The 17,996-nt window shown below is 38.2% G+C and overlaps 2 protein-coding genes across 2 annotated transcripts in view; one reads left to right on the forward strand and one right to left on the reverse strand.

Moving 5' to 3' along the window:
• Positions 1-3,903, forward strand: part of LOC138197993 (ras-related protein Rab-26-like) — a 43,023-nt gene extending 39,120 nt beyond the window's left edge. The window contains exons 6-9 of the mRNA XM_069149081.1: positions 15-80; positions 1,390-1,446; positions 1,769-1,845; positions 2,343-3,903. Of these exons, the coding sequence (XP_069005182.1) occupies positions 15-80; positions 1,390-1,446; positions 1,769-1,845; positions 2,343-2,442 (300 nt within the window). The 3' untranslated portion in view covers positions 2,443-3,903. The remainder of the gene's footprint in view (positions 1-14; positions 81-1,389; positions 1,447-1,768; positions 1,846-2,342) is intronic.
• A 238-nt stretch (positions 3,904-4,141) lies between these two features.
• On the reverse strand, positions 4,142-17,656 carry LOC138197991 (arf-GAP with dual PH domain-containing protein 1-like). Its single transcript, XM_069149079.1, has 11 exons — positions 17,305-17,656; positions 15,058-15,188; positions 13,444-13,535; positions 11,975-12,057; positions 7,831-7,943; positions 7,370-7,516; positions 6,795-6,878; positions 6,282-6,344; positions 6,110-6,181; positions 5,353-5,581; positions 4,142-5,273 (listed from the first exon to the last, which is right to left on the reverse strand). The coding sequence occupies exons 1-11, from the start codon at positions 17,393-17,395 to the stop codon at positions 5,245-5,247; spliced, it is 1,134 nt and encodes a 377-aa protein (XP_069005180.1). The 5' UTR covers positions 17,396-17,656; the 3' UTR covers positions 4,142-5,244.
• Positions 17,657-17,996: the final 340 nt, after the last annotated feature.

The raw sequence follows: 17,996 nt of genomic DNA on the forward strand, positions 1-17,996 counted from the left end.
CTTGTGTTCACCAGGCTTGGCTGACTGAGATTCACGAATACGCCCAACAGGATGTGGTGCTCATGCTGCTTGGAAACAAGGCAAGGCACTGAAATTTATCACTACCATAGAGAAAATATTTGTAGTTTAATGCTTTTTAAAATTTTTAGTTTACTTGCTAATGATGCAAATTTGTGATTATTTTATTCAGACAAAGTTCTCGTATGGCAGGATAAGTCCAGTTATCTTATTATTCACCAAATCTTTTTTTTTTTTTTTTTTAAAGGCTGAAACCAACATTTAATTTTAAAATGTAATAATTTTAAATTTATAATTTTAAATTTAATTTAATTTTAAAAGGCTGAAACCAACATTTAACATTTAATTTTAATAAAACAACCATTAAAAATACAACAATGTGCAGTGGGTGACATGTTTCTTGCATAAATTGAACTGAATGGACAGTTTGTTTCAACTCAGTCCCACATACTGTACACCATCCTGCTCCTGTGAACACTACACCACAGCCCCAAAAACTGTGCTAATCCGCAGGTAAAAAATAGTCTCTAACAAGGACACATCAGAGTCTTGTCTGAGTAACTTTTAAGCTGTTAAAAACCAGTTTAGGAAATTATACATATGTGACACATTTTAACATTTACATCTTTAGTTGGAACAAATTGAGTCAAGTCTAAGTCATTAATTGGTTAAAGTAGTGAGAGACAGACTTCTGGCCTGTTAATTTAGTCTTTCATGCAAATTTGTTAATAACATGTTGAATATCAGGATTATCCTGTATAAAGGATAAACAGCTTTTGTGAATGAAACAGTCGTGTAGAAAATGTATGCTCCTCAATGTGAGTAATCACAATTAATGAATTGTACTTTAACTGTTTTTTTTTAGCACCAGTAATGGCTCCAATACACATATTCACAGTATCGAGCACTGTGCGTTCAAGTACAACAACGTTCACTAAAACAGCTCAGTCAATTTATCATTGGTCACATTTGCTTTTAAAACCTGGTAATATTTTCTAAAAGTATATTTAGTGTCATTTATTCTGTGCACATACACACTCACAAACATGCATAATAATATCTGTTGATAACATTTACAAATATCAGTGACAGTTTCTTTTATAATTGTCATTCACATCCCTCCCTCACAGCAGAGAACAGATGTTTCCGTCTCGGAGCTTTGTCAACTTTCAATCCCCTCAAACTCTACATCAGCCATTAATTAGCATCCTGGGAGCCAATCTCGACTCATTAACTGCCATCAGACCAGAAAAGCCTCGTATATGAACTGTGGACAAAAGCACACAAATCTGTTGGATGTATGTTGAGTTTCGACACTGATTATGTTGCTTGATGCTGGTATATGTGTCCTTGTTTTTCTTGTCTCACCAGGCTGACGCTACTCATGACAGGGTGGTGAAGAGAGAGGACGGTGAGAGGCTGGCTAAGGTAAAGAAATGAGAAGTTTAGAAAGCATGAGTCGCGTTTTGTTTGAGTATGTTGCACACAATACAACCAGAAGTTTTCCCCACATTTTTTTTTTTTAAATGGTCTGAAAATAAAAGCCTCTGTACGTGACCAGTGAAGGCGACAATTTGTCCTGCAGAGGGAAAGCTTGGAGACCAATTTATCACTTTGGAGCTGGATTATCCAAAATATACAAATACATAGTGCAACTATTGTGCTGTGAGGCTCCTCTGCTGTAAACTTGTATATATTTTAATCCAACAGTCACTGCCAAAGTATTGCTGTCATTGCTTTGCCTCTGCAGGAATTTGGAGTTCCCTTCATGGAGACCAGTGCTCGCTCAGGTGTTAATGTAGAACTGGCTTTCACTGCTGTAGCCAAGTGAGTATCATTCTCTCTGCATGTGTGGATGATTAGACTAATTGAGATGGTTTGTTATTTTAACATTATAAATATATAGTCACACACAATTTTAAAATAGGACAGCATTTTGTAGTCACTAAAAAAAACTTTGTTGAGCTACAACTAAAAAAATTTTTTAATTGGAAATAGTTTGACCAAAAACAAAAATACATTGAGATTGACTGTAGTTTCTTTGTAGGCTTACAACCAAATATCATTCAAAGCTAGAGGTAGACGGGGACCTTGACCTTAACTTTTTGTTATAAAAAAAATAAAGTGATCTGATCAGTTCTGACATACTGTATACAAAAAGCTCTTAGTTTCCTGTTGGGGTTTCATATTTTGCATCTCAAAGGCAATACATTCGAGAAATCTTGTGGTTATCAGTTCTTTGAAAGATGATTTTTTTTGGTGTCATTTGAGGTCAAAGGTTTTTGTTGTTTTTTTTTATCTCATTTTTTTCTTCCTTATTTTAGGGAGCTGAAGCACAGGTCCGTGAAAGATCCCAGTGAGAAGTTTAAGCTCCAGGAGTATGTAAACAAGGAGATGAAGGGTGCTGGCTGCTGTAGGTCTTAAAAAAACCTTCTTTACTCCCTTTTTGAATCTGTGTGTGTGTGTGTGTGTGGATCACTTATCTTTATACAGAATGTGTTCTTATCTGGCCTGATCAGAGATGAGGAGTCAGCTACAGCGAGGTATAACCCTTTTAGACCTTGTTTCTCCATTCTCAAACCTCTTTATCTCAGTACACACATCCTCCTTCTGTTGTCCTGCACTCATCTCGCTGCCCTCCTCCAACATGTGCCCTGCTTTTCCTCAGCCGCCTCCTTGTAGCTGTGAATGTAGCCCAACGTTATGATTTGAAAGAGACAAAGATAGGCACAGCACACCTCAGTTATTACCCTGTTAATGGACATTTTCATCCATAACTGTAGCTGCACAATCATCTTTTTGACCCTGAAAATGAATGCATTACCTTGTGTGCTTAATTTATTGCAAAGGGATTTAATCACGCCAGAGTTCATGGTCTATCTGCAGAGTGAAGATACATGTTTTGAAAAGCAATTTATTTTCCACTCTACTGCAAATGTTAGTGGCAGTTGTCATTTTGCTTGAGTGTTGTGGATGAATGTTCATACATTAGATATGTAGTGATGTCTCATGTCCATGTTTCAGTGTTCATGTCAGTAATTCGACAGGCTTCCTGCAGCCAGTTTAGCTCACCAGCATAAAACTCAATCTAAGTATTTCCATGAATCCACTCTGGATGTTCGGGACTATGTATTACTTCAACGCAGTAAAAAAAAAAAAAAATGGATGTTGCTATTTTTGGACACAAAAGGGTACGAAGTAGTTTTAGATTTGAATTCATGCTAGCATACAATAGTTGAATCAAATCTACAGGAACTTGTCATACATGGGTAACAGAACAGTACAACTTTTTTCACTCATTAGTGGGAGATTTTCAATAACAGGATTGATATGTAGTCTTGGAGAGCCCAAATGCAACCTCTCTCAACAATATATATTATTTTGTTTGAAATGATTTAAAAACAGATGGTCTAACATACTGTATGTATACTATATAGCTTTGGATTTCCACAAATTTGATGTAAATACTTTTCTGCATGTAAACAAAAAAAGGTTCGATAGAGGAGAATAGCACTTCAGATGGTAAAAAAAAAAAAAAAAAAAAGAGCGTGGGGGTATACAGCGCTACATTTACCTAAAGTATTGTATATGGAACATGTAAATTTCTGGTTTTATTTCTACTGCTTTATTTGTAGTTCATGCAAATTGTAGTACACTGCTTTATGTTTTGTTTCATCTTCCTTTCATTAATATATAAATGGGCTATATAGTGCCATGCTTCTTATAATCTGTTAACAGTATTTTAACTATTCTTCATGGAAGCAGCATTGGCTTCTTTTTATATGATTGTTGTTTTGTTAGACTGCATCTTAGTCACTGAAACATGTAAATGGTGTATCTCTCTGTACTGTACTTACTGCACATTAACATGTTTTTCAATCTTGATGTTCAGAGTAATGTTTTTTTGGTTTTCCTACTTTCAAAGTGCAACTTCTTTCTTGTAACTGAACGTTTACTAAAATAAAAATAAAAAAAATAAAAAAAAGATAACGCTGCAGATGATGTGGCGCTCAGCCTTTTAATAGTGACCGTATTTCAGGATCAGACACAATTCAGATTCTTATACACTCCACACACAGATCAGTGTATGCAGTGGAGCGTGTCTTGTTCAGTGACACTTAAACAGGACAGGTGCATGCTCGTGGTTTGCTCGACTCCAGAGCTTCAGGTTGGTACAAAGCGGTTACTACTCCCATCACACCTCATGTTTTTCTCCCTCAGTGCTTTAGCACAAATGATTTAATGTGTAGTCACTGCTGGTTTCTTAAGGTTAATGACCCCCTGGAATTTTTAAACAGGTTTGGAGTAAGTTTAAAGCCTTTCCTATGTCGCCCTCTGCTGGATAATTATGCATAACGTGAAAGTAAATGCCAAATTGGATCAGTATCTTTAAACAGTTCTACAAAACAAAAGACAATAATGTGAGCCAGCACTAAAAAGCTGCATTAACCTGCTTAAATAAGTACCAAAATAAAGGCAAAAATAGCTTACCGTATCTGCAGTGTTTGGCACCATAACATTAAGAGCTGCATATAGCAAATTAGACAGTAAAAAATATAAATATGACAGTTAAATATCAGTGCTCATACATGTACTACATAATGTAAAATATGAAAAGTTTGTGTGCGACCATTTATGTCTAACTCCTTAATGACATTTTACAGTTGAGTGTCAATTAATTTTGTTTTAGTCTGCATACAATATTACTGGTCAGAAGTGTGCAGTTTGTACACTTTGTTGAAATGCAAGGTAGATCTCACTGATACAGGTGTTGATGCTTATCTCATTGATAACAGAGAACATATTGAAATCTCTTCACGTGAGCCGCAACAGTTCTGATTCCTTCACAAAAAGGGCATACATACATACATACATACACAAGTTCTGCACATTCAGAGTCAGGGTGACTGACCTCTTTCAAGTATATAAGTCACGTCACATAACAGATGAGTGAGTTAGGCTGACATTATTGAGCTTAGGAAGGACCCACTCCCAAAGAAATGAGCCTGACGCATAATGTGAGTGAGGTTGAGGAGGGCAGCCGGAAGACAAAAGGGTAATTGTTTGAATGGTAACTGTTCAAAGCCATCTCACCTTGCAGTCCTTTTCTGTCACCATATGGTTGTTAAAAGGGCTTTTATTAAGAGATGTCAAGGTTCCTTTTTCTACATCCCCCAGCTTTCTGCGCCTCATCCTGCACCAACATTTCTTCAAGCACTAAGGACTTCACGGTTTGTGCTTAAAATATGCCTCCACTGCAGAATGGAAGAAGAGAAATATATCAGACTTCTTGAGCCAGAAAAGTAGGGACTTGACCTCCTTTTTCTAATTTACCTGCATACTCCTGAGGCTGCATGGTTCTGTTGATAACAGTCTGAAACGCAGTGATCCAATCTTTCTGGTCCTCTTCAGTCTCACATGCAAACAGAAACTTCCTGTCTGGGGTCAGTATGGTAATTCCAAACTGCCAATGGTAGCCTTGAATGGTGGGAGGAAGGCCGGGAAGCACAGTGTAGCCATTTTCCTTACTGCCAATGAACACCTCACCTCGTGCATAAGCATCCTACAAGCAGAGAGAAACATATTTAATCTCCCCAGAATTAAACTGAAATTCAGTGCTGTTGAGCTGCATGAGAAGTTGGGGTTACAATAAGATATACAGGACACAGACGCTGGTCAAATAAGGATTTTAACTATCATGTTCTGGTCTGAAATGTTGAGCACCACAAAAACAGTCCACATATTCTGCTAACTCCACAGAAACTGTCTGCATAGACGGCTACTTATCTAGGAGGAACATATTTTCTATCGAGTTTTTTGGGGCACTGAGTTGAGGGGAAAAAAAAGAGGGAGATAAATGTATTGTGGAGAACTGACAACACCATCAGCTGGTCACAGTATGTAATTAAAGCATTTTCCTTCTGTATTATAGGACGTTTTTACCTCCAACGGTCGATCACGTGGGAATTGTTGAGTTCCTCTCTCCATTGTTGATAATGTTATGTTGTAAGGACTTTACTCTGTTGAGTGCCTGTGATTTAGCACTATACAAATAAATTTAATTGAAAAATGAAATGTGCAAATTAAATACCAGTGGATCTTTGAAGTACATGAGCCTCCTCTCATCCATCGTAAACCACCTCTTCTTGAAGCCCATTGTGCGCTGTAGGACAGAAACGGAAGGTTCAATTTACATTGAAGGCACTGTTATGACCTCTACTTCTTTACCTTTTTTTGTGTTGGTATTTAGAACAAATAGTCACCTTTGGACCAGTCTTCTCCATGTAACCCTCCTTTATGTAGTTCCTGGTTAGCTTCAACAACAACTAGACAAATAAAAATATTATATTTATTCACTGTGTGTGTCTTTGTATGTAACACAGGTAATGCTTAAGGTGTAAAAATGGTGCAAATTTACAGCCACCGAAATGGTCAAATACATCATTTTATTGAAGTGAAATGTGTGCATTGGTAACCAGTGTAGACTACTCAAAAGGTGTAAAATACACACACGTTTACATGTGTGTACGTGACAAGTTCACATGTTAATGCATGTGCACATGTGTTTACATGTGCAGGAGATTTTGTGGACCATTAGTGATAATTCTGAGCTGACTCTTAACTATTCTGACCATTTCTCACCAGAAACAATGATCTTGCTATCCAGTTTTCACCTACAAGTTTTATTATAACAAACTAGAAAATAAAAAAACCTCAAGTCCTAAACTGTAGCTGTATACACACACACACACACACACACACACACACACACTCACCTCAGAGTTGAGAGCCCCAGGAAAAGCCACCTGCAGGTAGTGAAACCTTGCTGCTCTGATGGCATTGAACCAGTCTACAATTTCCTTCAGGACAAGACATCAGAGGGAACAATGGCTGACTCATACAGCAATATCATCTTCTCATTTACACCATAAGTCCAAACTGTACCCAATTACCTCCAGCATGACAAATGGCACTCATTACAGACAAAATGGCTCCTTAAAGAGACATTTTTATGTAGTAGTACAATAACCATCTGAAAACCTCTAAAACCACAAGAGAGGTGCACAATTTAGAAGCATATTTTGATTAGGCAGTAAAGCATGTGACTGAGGGTTTCTGAAGCCATGATGACCACTTAAGAATTGAAATGGTATTTACAGTATTGTTGTGAAGCCTTCAGTCACACTGACTTGTAATGACAGACTGTCTGCACTAGAGGGACTCTTGTGCCTTTCCCACCATCCTCTCTCTCACTCACACACACACACACACACACACACACACACACACACACACACACACAGTCTGTCATTTCTCACTCTAAACACAAAACAGACGCACTCCACCTCACCTTGCCATCCTCGTGGTAAACAAAGATATTCCTCGTGCTGTTGTCCTTCAAATAGGTTATCTGCAGGCCATGGGCAGTGCCAATTTTAGTTGGCTGAAAAGTGGCATTCACCGTGTTTATCTTCATTATCGCTTTGGGCTCCCTGGCCTGCAGAAAGCAAAGTTTTTTAGACAGTAATGTGGCCTGTGCATATGGGAAAGAAGAAGGGAATTATATGAATGATACCAAGAAATTGAAAATACAGTGATTATGGTCCTGACAGGCATGATTTAGCTCTCCGTCACTTTTATGGTTTTTAAAATGGGGTCATAACAAAGTGCACATCTTGTACTTATGCAGCTATTGATATGAAAACCTTTCAACAGAAATTTGAAAGGGATAGCCAAAAAAAAAAAAAACAGGACATTTTGTAAAGGAATACAAACCAGCTAAAACTGACATACACAAGGGTAAGCACTCACATCATGCTTGTTGAAGTACTTCAAAACTCCCTCCCGTTCGGACAGAATAAATTTTCGGCTTAAGTACTGCCCGTTGTCTCTGCCTCGTTTCCATAGAAACCCCTCTCTGTAGCCTTCCAGTAGGGGAGCCCAAAATGGTGCCGTTCCATTGACAGGGACAAGAAAACAGAATAGACACAACTTCTATTAAACTACTAAAATACAATCGATGAAAACTTCACAAACAATGAAAATGTATCAACAATAAATGTGATTATTATGTAAATAAATTGAAAACTTAGTGACATTATTGTTTTTTTTTTATAAAGTTGATATGATGCAAGCAAATTCTGAGTGCGTATTTACACATACTGTAATATTAGTATTCATTTGGAGTCCTGTTTCTGGTCAACTGCTGAATGTTGCTGAAGTCACTCTCCTAAATCCTGAAATCTCAGTTTTTTTTAGTTACTAAAAGCAGCACCATGTTCACAAGTAGGTCCCTGCTGTTTGGTGCCATTTGGTGCCAGGCAGGTAGCATACAAGTTAGCGCTTTATTTTTGCTGCTGTGAGTGGAAGTGAGGTTGACCACCGAGTTGTTCGGAAAGTGTGAAATGCTCAAATTCTACAGCTCCGTAGAAGTGCACATTACACATAGCTGCTCTATTTTCATGTAAAAATATTGACCTTTTAGCTTTAGTTACGACTAAAGCTGCTGTCCCATCATAACTGCCACTATAATTAACCCCACAGTTTCCTGATAAAAGGAGCTCAAATGAATCCTAATGTTATTTAAAGTATGTTATTTACATATTATTAAACCTTCACTTGTGCCTATTCATACATACGAGTATTGAGTGCAATAAAACTTATTATGCAACACCAAGAGTTTAGGACATATTTTGCTATGTAACCAGCCGACTGAAGTTTCCTGCATTGCAGACATTAATGGCTGCACATTTTTAGAGTATGTGGTCACTGTTCTAAGAACCTCAGTAGTGTTGGGAGGAAAGCATCTCTGCTTTTACTGTATATAAATAATTCAGCTTTGACTAATGGCTTCATCTACAAGCATGAGCCAACAGAAACAGCACCGGAGGAAAGAATGCATTGTCTTTGTCGTGCACAGCAACATACAGGCTCACAGAGATGGGCAATATGTTAAATATTAAGCAGAGACTTTTTTTTCGAGGGGGGGGGGGTATCAGTTCTCTTGATTTTGATGATACAATGATCTGAATCTCTCTAGCGTCAGACCACAAATGTCTTAGTGCTGGATGATTTCAAGACAGTACACTTAAGTATTAGCCGTTATCATTTCAGCAGCACTGATGCTGCAATGTGAACCTGTTGCAAGGAATTTTCAATGAAAGTAGTCCTTGTTTACATTATGTTTTAATTTGTTCTACGTTTTTTTGTTTTTTTGACCTTGTTAGTGTTATTTTAACACTTTCTTTGAACACTTGTGATTTTTCTCAAAAAGTATAATAACGAACCATGGGGATCCTAACCATACCCTCCACAGAAAGACTGCCTTTAGATTACACAGGAACTTTTAAAAAGTAAACTACATCATAAATAACTGGGTTAATCCACTTCCTTTGCAAGACACTGTACAAGAAAACTATTTCCCCAGAAAGTAAAGTACCTCAGTTAATTGCTAGTATGGTATGAGGTAAAGTTAAAAACAATTCAAAAAGCAAAACAGGAGAATTTTGAGGAACGTATGCCCTAAAATTATCTCAGTTAATGTTTTCTCAAAGCTGCACCTCAAATTCAACTTAATGTTTGTCTGCTTGTCCACCTGCACATTTGTTCCATCCTCTTCTTCATTTAAATCTTCTTACTGGCATGGCACAGTAACAAAGTAATCTTTGAGCCACAGACAGCAGTAAAACTCCTGGTTGAGCGATGGCTTCATCAATAATTTATGAGTCAGAATGTTTTGTTCCACTACTGGGAGGAGGGGATCAGCCTGTCCACAACAACATAACTCAGCAGAGGAGAAGAAAAGAAGTCATTCACTGTAACAACACGATGCCAAAGATCTGCAAACACTTGGGAGAGCAAACTGAGTTTTGGACCACAACGTCTGTCTTTCTCCACATCCAGCACAGATCACTGCAAATATTTTTGACCGAAAATCAATGAGCAATGTTATATAGATTGCTTGTACACAAAAGAGGGCATTCTTTCTCCATGGCAGAGACGCAGAGCCACATGCTCGTAAACCTCTGCACAGCCCAACACAAGAGGCCATTGATAGAGACACAGAGTTTGACAGTCATGAGACTCTGATAACAACGCTCTATCTTCTCTACCTGAAACTAAGATTTGACTTTTAGCTTCTGCATGCACATATCAAATATGCATTGCATGACAGTAGTCCCGGGAGCCACTCTGCAGGCAGCCTTTTAGATGCATTTAGTCCCCTTTGAGAAATATGAGGGCTCTTTTTTTTTTTTTTTTATCCAAAAAGGACAGAAGTACTTCATTATAAATTTCTCAGTTTGCCTTGCACATGTTTTCTGCAATATTTCAAATGCTGTTCTTTTAACCTTCTCAATACAGCCGATTTTTAAATTGTAGAGGATAGGTCTTGGTATTACAACTTGGCACCAGTCTCTCAGAGAAATTTCAGCTGTATATGTCCACAGTAAAGACACATCCTAAACTGTCAACCTATGTTTTAAAAAGAGGTTGTTCAATGTCACCCAGTGAGAAATAGTATGGCTTCCTTAAAAGGGAACTGTTTGCTTTTAGACATAACAATCTGTTTCCTCATGTGAACTACGACATAGTATGTGAAATGTTTAACTTTTTGTGTGAACTTGGCACGGTGACATCACTTCACTACTGCTCTAAAGAGGCAGTCCAGCCCATTACTTGCACAGACGAGGTGTGGAGTAAAATGTTTTGAAATATTTTACCAAATAAATTGCCACAAACCCTCCTTCCTATCGGGGTTAAACTGACTATTTTTACAGCTTCCTGTTTCCGGCACAGAAGTTACCAAGGGAAACAGACAATTAAACCTTGATAGCACAGTTGGTGACCATCCTTTTTTTTTTCATCATCAGAATACATTCATGTTTGACAGCTTCCCATTTCCCTAGATTTTGCAAAAGTCTAGTGAGAAGTTGCAGCAGAAGTGAATTTCTCAAAACTAAATCACTCTGAAGTTGAAGGTTTTGTGATTTAGAAATGTAAAAGGAAAAAAAAACTATTATTGAGAGCAGGGTGAAAAGCAATGGGTCTATCGTTTTACTCATGGCTCCACTTTTATGCATTATTTTTTTGCATTAGGTGTGACGGTACTTAATGCAAGTGAGCAGGCATGCACGATACCAGACACTGAAACCTATGAATAGAGTTCATGTCCTTATACCTTTGTTTAACCAGTCAAATTGCCTGCTGTCTTGGCACACCTTCTGTATTAGGTGTTGCATGTGTCAGTCCATTTTTTTTTTTTTTTTAAATGCTGGCTAAATCATCAGACTCTTCTTCATGAGCATCTAAGAGTAGAGGCTGGTGTTAAGAAGTTATTGTTGACAAATACTGTACATTATTAAACACCTAAAAATGTGCCTTTCTCCTTCAAAATATATGAGAACGTCCGTTAATAATTAGTTGCGTCTGGTTAGGTCAGTGCCGCTTTCTCTCTTTTTAAAGAGGCTGCGCTGGTCTGTGAGACACTGACATGGGAACGTGAATCAGCACAAGAGAGACGGGGATAAGTGTTATGTAATACACATTTAGTGAGGAACTGAGCTTAGGCCAATGACAGAATGATCACACAGTCATCCATGAGAAAAGGATGATGATGCTGGGCTTATCATTAGTTATTTATTATTGCACCTTTTTGACAGTATCATACCATTACCAGGCCAAACCGCACACAATACACTACCGACACCTCTGGAGCTCACCAATTAACATTATGTATCTTTTGTTTAACCCTTACAAAAACACATTTCAGGTTTGAGCTTTTGTTTATGTCCTCTTACTATTTTCTTATTTCCTAAAATACTGAACTATTACTTTAAGAGGAGGCTGCTGTTTCAAACAATAATTCTGGAAGATGCTATTTCCCTTAGTATTCATTCAGAATTGAATATATAGTGCGTTTATGTCTTCAACTGCACAGACACGTTTTAATTCCTACCTGCCGAGTAGGGCTCCTGCCGCTCCACACACACAAACTCCTTCCTCTCGTACTTGGCTCGGATCCATTGTTCCCGCAGGAGCCTGTAAAAGAGGGGCTGTTAGACACTCAGCTTTTCCTGGGTGTGATGTTTACTTCATGCTTCAGCTAATTTTGTTGTAAACATCTCATTAACTTGCATGGACCTGGAGCCTCTGGGCTTCATTTCATAGAAACTCTTATGAGATACTACTTGGCTCATCTTCTCGTAATGATCACTTGTGTCTCGTTTGGGCTCCATCTATCATGATATCCATTATGGCTTGTGCTCTTTTCTTTTTCTCATATCCTTCTTTATTAATTTCTCTGGATTTCTTTGCCTTAATAATAAGTCTTGCATCTTCAGTATGCTTTTCACCAAGGCACTTTTTTTCAATATGCTTGACGAGCTCTGTCACTCAACAAATCAGCATCACACTGATGTAACTCCTTTGTACAGCTCATCCACTCCTTTTTGTATTGTATCACTTCCTCAAACACAATGCAGTTCTGTATGTTGCTTAGTGTTTTGCCATGGTGTTATTTATATCACAGTTAAGTTAAAATGAAGCCCTCAAACTCAGCTGTTGCTTTCTGTTCATGCTACAGGAACTTGACATTCTTATCACTCAGGAGTTTCTGCATCCTGACACACTCAAAACATTTGTCAAAGATGGCATCCATTTGTAGAACAATAACTGCAGCCTTTAAGATGACATTGGTAATATTTTACTGTCTATGCACAAAATGATCAATTTACCCAATATATCAGCAAAGGTTTAAAAAAAAACTTGAACTGCGGCAGAAAGGCATTAGATTGCAATAATATGATGTAGCTAACATCAACATTAATTATATAAATGCCCTAACAGGCAATAAGTCAAATCCCAAAGTAGAATTTGACTTTGAAATCTCATCATCCCAACCAGAAGAGGCAAATGGCTGGCCAACTCAGCTTCTGGTTCTATCAGAAGTTTCTTTCTATTGAAGAGGAGTTTTTCTTTACAGCTATATGGGAATTGTTAAATTATTGGGTTCCTCTCTATATTGTTGTAAGGTTCTGTGGTAAGGTCTTTAATTACCTTGAGATGACTTGCGTTGTGATTTGGTGGTATAAAAATGAAATGAAAATGTTGTTGTTTCTAACAGATGTCACTAAATTTGACAGATGTTCCATGTTTTATTGATAATGCCTAACATTTGAACAAATGTGTTTTTTATATATATAGTAATTTCATCCTAAACTACTTTGCAGACAACTTGATAGCTGGATGGGCATGAAAATCTTCCATACAGTGTTCAGACATTGGCATAAGACGAACGGAAAGAAGTTTCTACAGTATCCTGTCACTAAGTTATCTTGCATTTCGAGGTTAGAACCTGCACAACATAAACACAGCGCAAACACCTGAATCAAACATAAGGAGAGAAGGGAAGGAAGCATCACTTACATGCAATCTTTGTATGTGGGACAGTAGTAGAAGGCAGGAACTAGCTGTTCATATTTGGCCTTGGCAGCATTGTTACCCTCAGAGTCCATAAACTGCAGAGACGCATCATACAAAAAAAATGCAAGTCCACACACGCACACACACACGCACACACACGTAAGAAGGAGAAAAAGGGGAAACAAAGGAGAGAAGGAGGTGATTGCAAAACACTACAAACTTTTTTGCTGCACACATTCAGTGGGGTGCCAAGGTGATACAGCTAATCTCACACGTCAAAATGTGTGAAAACAAGAATGAGGTGTAAAACAATTGTACATCTCTTGAGATTTTCACTGTGAAATCAACCTGCTTGTAAAATCATTTCTGAGAGCCCTGGGATCTTAAGCGCTCATACAAACACCATCACATACAGTGGTGTGAAAAAGTGTTTGTACCCTTCCTGATTTCTTTTTTTTTTTTGCATGTTTGTCACACTTAAATGTTTCAGATCATGAAACAAATTTAAATATTAGTCAAAGATAACACAAGTAAACACAAAATGCAGTTTTCAAATGAAAGTTTTTATTATTAAGGGAGAAAAAAAAGTCCAAACCCACATGGCCCTGTGTGAAAAAGTGTTTTGCCCCCTAAACCTAATAACCGGTTGGGCCACCCTTAGCAGCAACAACTGCAATCAAACGTTTGCGATAACTTGCAATGAGTCTTTCACAGCGCTGTGGAGGAATTTTGGCCCCCTCATCTTTGCAGAGTTGTTGTAATTCAGCCACATTGGAGGGTTTTCCAGCACCAACTGCCTTTTTAAGGTCATGCCACAGCATCTCAATAGGATTCAGGTCAGGACTTTGACTAGGCCACTCCAAAGTCTTCATTTTGTTTTTCTTCAGCCATTCAGAGGTGGACTTGCTGGTGTGTTTTGGATCATTGTCCTGCTGCAGAACCCAAGGCTTTTGAGGATCTTTTGGTCTACTTCACTTTGTCAGGCAGGTCCTATTTAAGTGATTTCTTGATTGAGAACAGGTGTGGCAGTAGTCAGGCCTGGGTGTGGCTAGAGAAATTGAACTCAGGTGTGATAAACCACAGTTAAGTTATGTTTTAACAGGAGGGGACAAACACTTTTTCTCACAGGGCCATGTGGGTTTGGATTTTTTTTTTCTCCCTTAATAATAAAAACCTTCATTTAAAAACTGCATTTTGTGTTTACTTGCGTTATCTTTGACTAATATTTAAATTTGTTTGATGATTTGAAACATTTAAGCGTGACAGACGTGCAAAAAAATTGGAAATCAGGAAGGGGGCAAACACTTTTTCACACCACTGTACATACACAAAGATATTGGTTATGTCTGCCAGATGCTGGCTCATGCCTTTCAGGCCATGCTGAATTGATACTGATGACTTGACTTATTCTTCCAAGCAGGGAGGCAGGGGCAGGCCAGCCAACAGGGAGCAAGCCGGGTGGGATGGGTGAGGGCCAGAGGTTGCAGGCGTTACTTCAAGCCAAGTTTTGATCAATGGCTGGTCTTCTCTTACAGAACAGGGTTTTCTACTTTGTTCAGGATTTGTATGAATAAAACTGACAACATAAATTTATTAACAAGAGACAATAGTTCTTACCTCCAACTCAGAGGAGCTCCAGGGATCCAGCAGGAGAGATTTGACCTTGCTGATCTGAGCAATGTTTCTGTGGAGGCCTGAGCAGCTGTGACACACGAATACACCCAGGGTGTAGGATGCCCACTCCAGGTCTGCAATGCAGCATAAAGATGTATGAATGAACAAAAGAACTGACCACAATAAAACATTCCTCAACAGACTCTAGGGACAGTGGTTGAAACATTTTTACATGCAGTAGTGTCACACTGGGGAACTAATATTCACGTTAGAGTTTTCACATGGTTCTTGTGGTGGATTACGTTCCTAACAAAAATGTGTAGGTAATAGTGCCTGACAGAAATGTCAACCAAAAATGACAGATTTAAGAGAAACAGCAGGGGTGTCAGTCCTTTAGATCCTGGAGGAATTTGATAAAATGAGACATAAAAAATAGTTTTTCTCTCTTTATCACTCTGTCTTTAATATTAGCAAACAACTGCCTCAATACTGAGCCATCTGTCTGTGCATCTAAAAAAATAAAAATAAAAAAAAATACATTTCCAGCATGTGCTCATTGTCGTGAAGACAGGAAAATGCATTGAGCTTGTCTCCATGACCTAGATTTAAAAACAGTCTAGATCTTCAAAGTGACTATGGTACTATCACTCATATACCAGATATTCATACATGTATGTATGTATGTATGTATGTATGTAGAGATAATTGTATAGTATATATTCACTGCTGGCATATGTAACTCAAGCAAGCATCACATTTTTTTGTAACGGGTTAGCTTCATGGCTCTCTTTGAAGTGTGACATCACACAGTTCAAATACGTTTTTGAAGACAAGTGTGAAAAGAGGAAAGCATAGCAAACGTGAATTTCACAGAATTTCATAAGCAAGACAGCTCGTTGTTGTTTTTTTAAGTTATATGATGCAGCGCACACTGAGCAGGGAAGTGGCAAGCAAAGGTGTGAGTGACTACACATTCAGACACTTCAAAACAAATTTTCAGAATCATCACTCTGATCAATGCCAGGTGAGATTACAGCTGTCACGGAGGTTATTTTGTAAGTGAGCCAGAGAACTGGATCAGTGTCATGTAGGTCACATCAGTGGGCCGCAGTCCTTCAACCATTGCAAATGAAGACAAAAAGCAGCTCGCGATGCGAAAATAGCATGAGAATAAAGAACTAGATCACTTCCTCGAGTGTACTTATCAAACTGCAACAAGGCAAGATCATGCATCTGTACAAGGGACAAGACAACGATGTGCGGTTAGCCAAGCCCGACCTCACTCATTAGAACTACATATAAGTAATTCTATATAGAAAAGAGGATGCATTTGGCATGGAAGTGGAACCTAGCACAATCCAAAAAAATAAAAGAAAGAATCTTAAAATCAGTCACTTAATCTAAAGAGACCTGAAAGAATCAAGCTGAGATTAATGTTATTGGCATTTGACAAGGTGTATTATCAAGCTTTTTTTTTTTTTACTTTTCACACTACAGCTTCAATTTGTGAGAATCTTGATACATACATTTGACTCGGAGTGAGTGCATGCGTCCATTTGTGCTGAACTGTAGATTTGACAAGTGTAAACCAATTAGGTGTGATCATGAGGGTGAGTGACCACAAGTGCGCATGCTGAAGAAAACTGTGGTATTCAGTTAGACATTATCTTATTGCTTCTGTATGCTGCTGTAGCGAAAAGATGTCCCCTCGGGGATTAATAAAGTAACTACCTAACTTAACCTAAACTAACTACACGATGAATAGGCCTACATATTGAACTGCTGTGTCTACATGCAAAATACATTTAGGAAAAACCTCACTTCATTTTCATATATTTACACCTAAGTGGAGCAAATAGGAGTTTCAATAGACTTCCAGTTCGTGTAAAAAAGTGCTAAAACCCCAGAAGTGGTTTTAAAAGGACACTAATTGCTCTTACGAATTCATTGCTCGACTATGTGATGCTCTTCATTATCAAGTATTTAATATTTCATAAGCATGCCTCGGCCACATCGTGACTGTCTGAAAAGAGAAACGAAACGACCTTGCACTCTCTTCTGAAAAACAAGGGACACACTGTGGAACTGTGGTATTAAGTTAAATATTATAGCTCATAATATCCTTAGGGGAAACATAACGAAGTGAAGTTGTCATTGAATGTATTAACAAACAAAACAAAACAAAAACCAAGTAGGAAAAGAGAGACTAAAATGTGTCCAGCATCTATAGGTGATTCCCCTCCAACCTACCAGCAGCTCCGCAGTCGGCACAGTTTCCATTGCCAGGTTTCTCCAGAAGCTCCTTCACACGCTGTCTGTTCATTTCTTGATCCGAAGCCATAATGCAACTGATTCAGCGCCAACGGCTCCTTTGCGGCTAAAAAAAACCCTTGAACTCTCATGCATCGAAAGTGAGATTGCAGCTCCGGACGCACTTGACAGATAGTAAAAGCGCGTCGTGGCGCGCCTAAGCAACTAACGAGAAGGCATGTCATTTGAGGAGGCTAAAAAAAAAAAAAAAACTGGAGCATGATCAGTCTCGTGGAGAGACCCACTTAAATACCACGACAAATGTCGAAGTCTTCTCTCACGTTCTTTGTGAGTGAGACCTCCAGTGGCCATAGGGTGGTAAGAGAAACGCACCATGAGCCTCTCCCAGACGGTGACGAGCCTCCTCCTTGAGCTCACGACCGCCTCCCTCACTCACTCACTGGTCACTCATAGTTAATCATGTGCCAGATCTCAAGAGGTTTTCTTCAGATAGTCTAACGATTTGATGGAACTAATTCAAAAAATATATATTACAGAAGTTATAAAACAGAAGACCCTTTTTACAGCAAAGTATAACTTTAAAAAAAAAAAAAAAAAAAAAAAATGTTCATAGAGGTTAATGTTATCAACAACTGATGTGTAGTATTTTTCTGAATCTAATTTCTGATTAT

Source organism: Embiotoca jacksoni, unplaced genomic scaffold (assembly GCF_022577435.1).
Source record: "Embiotoca jacksoni isolate LCO1_2020_lvr unplaced genomic scaffold, fEmbJac1.0.p SCAF_15, whole genome shotgun sequence".
In the NCBI taxonomy this organism is placed as follows: domain Eukaryota; kingdom Metazoa; phylum Chordata; class Actinopteri; family Embiotocidae; genus Embiotoca; species Embiotoca jacksoni.

What these genes read in the sequence shown, in the direction of transcription:
- LOC138197991 (XM_069149079.1), bottom strand. Translation starts at nt 17,395, where the DNA reads ATGGCTTCGGATCAAGAAATGAACAGACAGCGTGTGAAGGAGCTTCTG. An exon ending in GGAGCTCCTCTGAGTTGGAG is followed by an intron (nt 13,536 to 15,057) that starts GTAAGAACTATT and finishes GCGTCTCTGCAG; the next exon opens with TTTATGGACTCTGAGGGTAA. An exon ending in TGTACTTCAAAGATCCACTG is followed by an intron (nt 5,582 to 6,109) that starts GTATTTAATTTG and finishes CTCTGCTTGTAG; the next exon opens with GATGCTTATGCACGAGGTGA.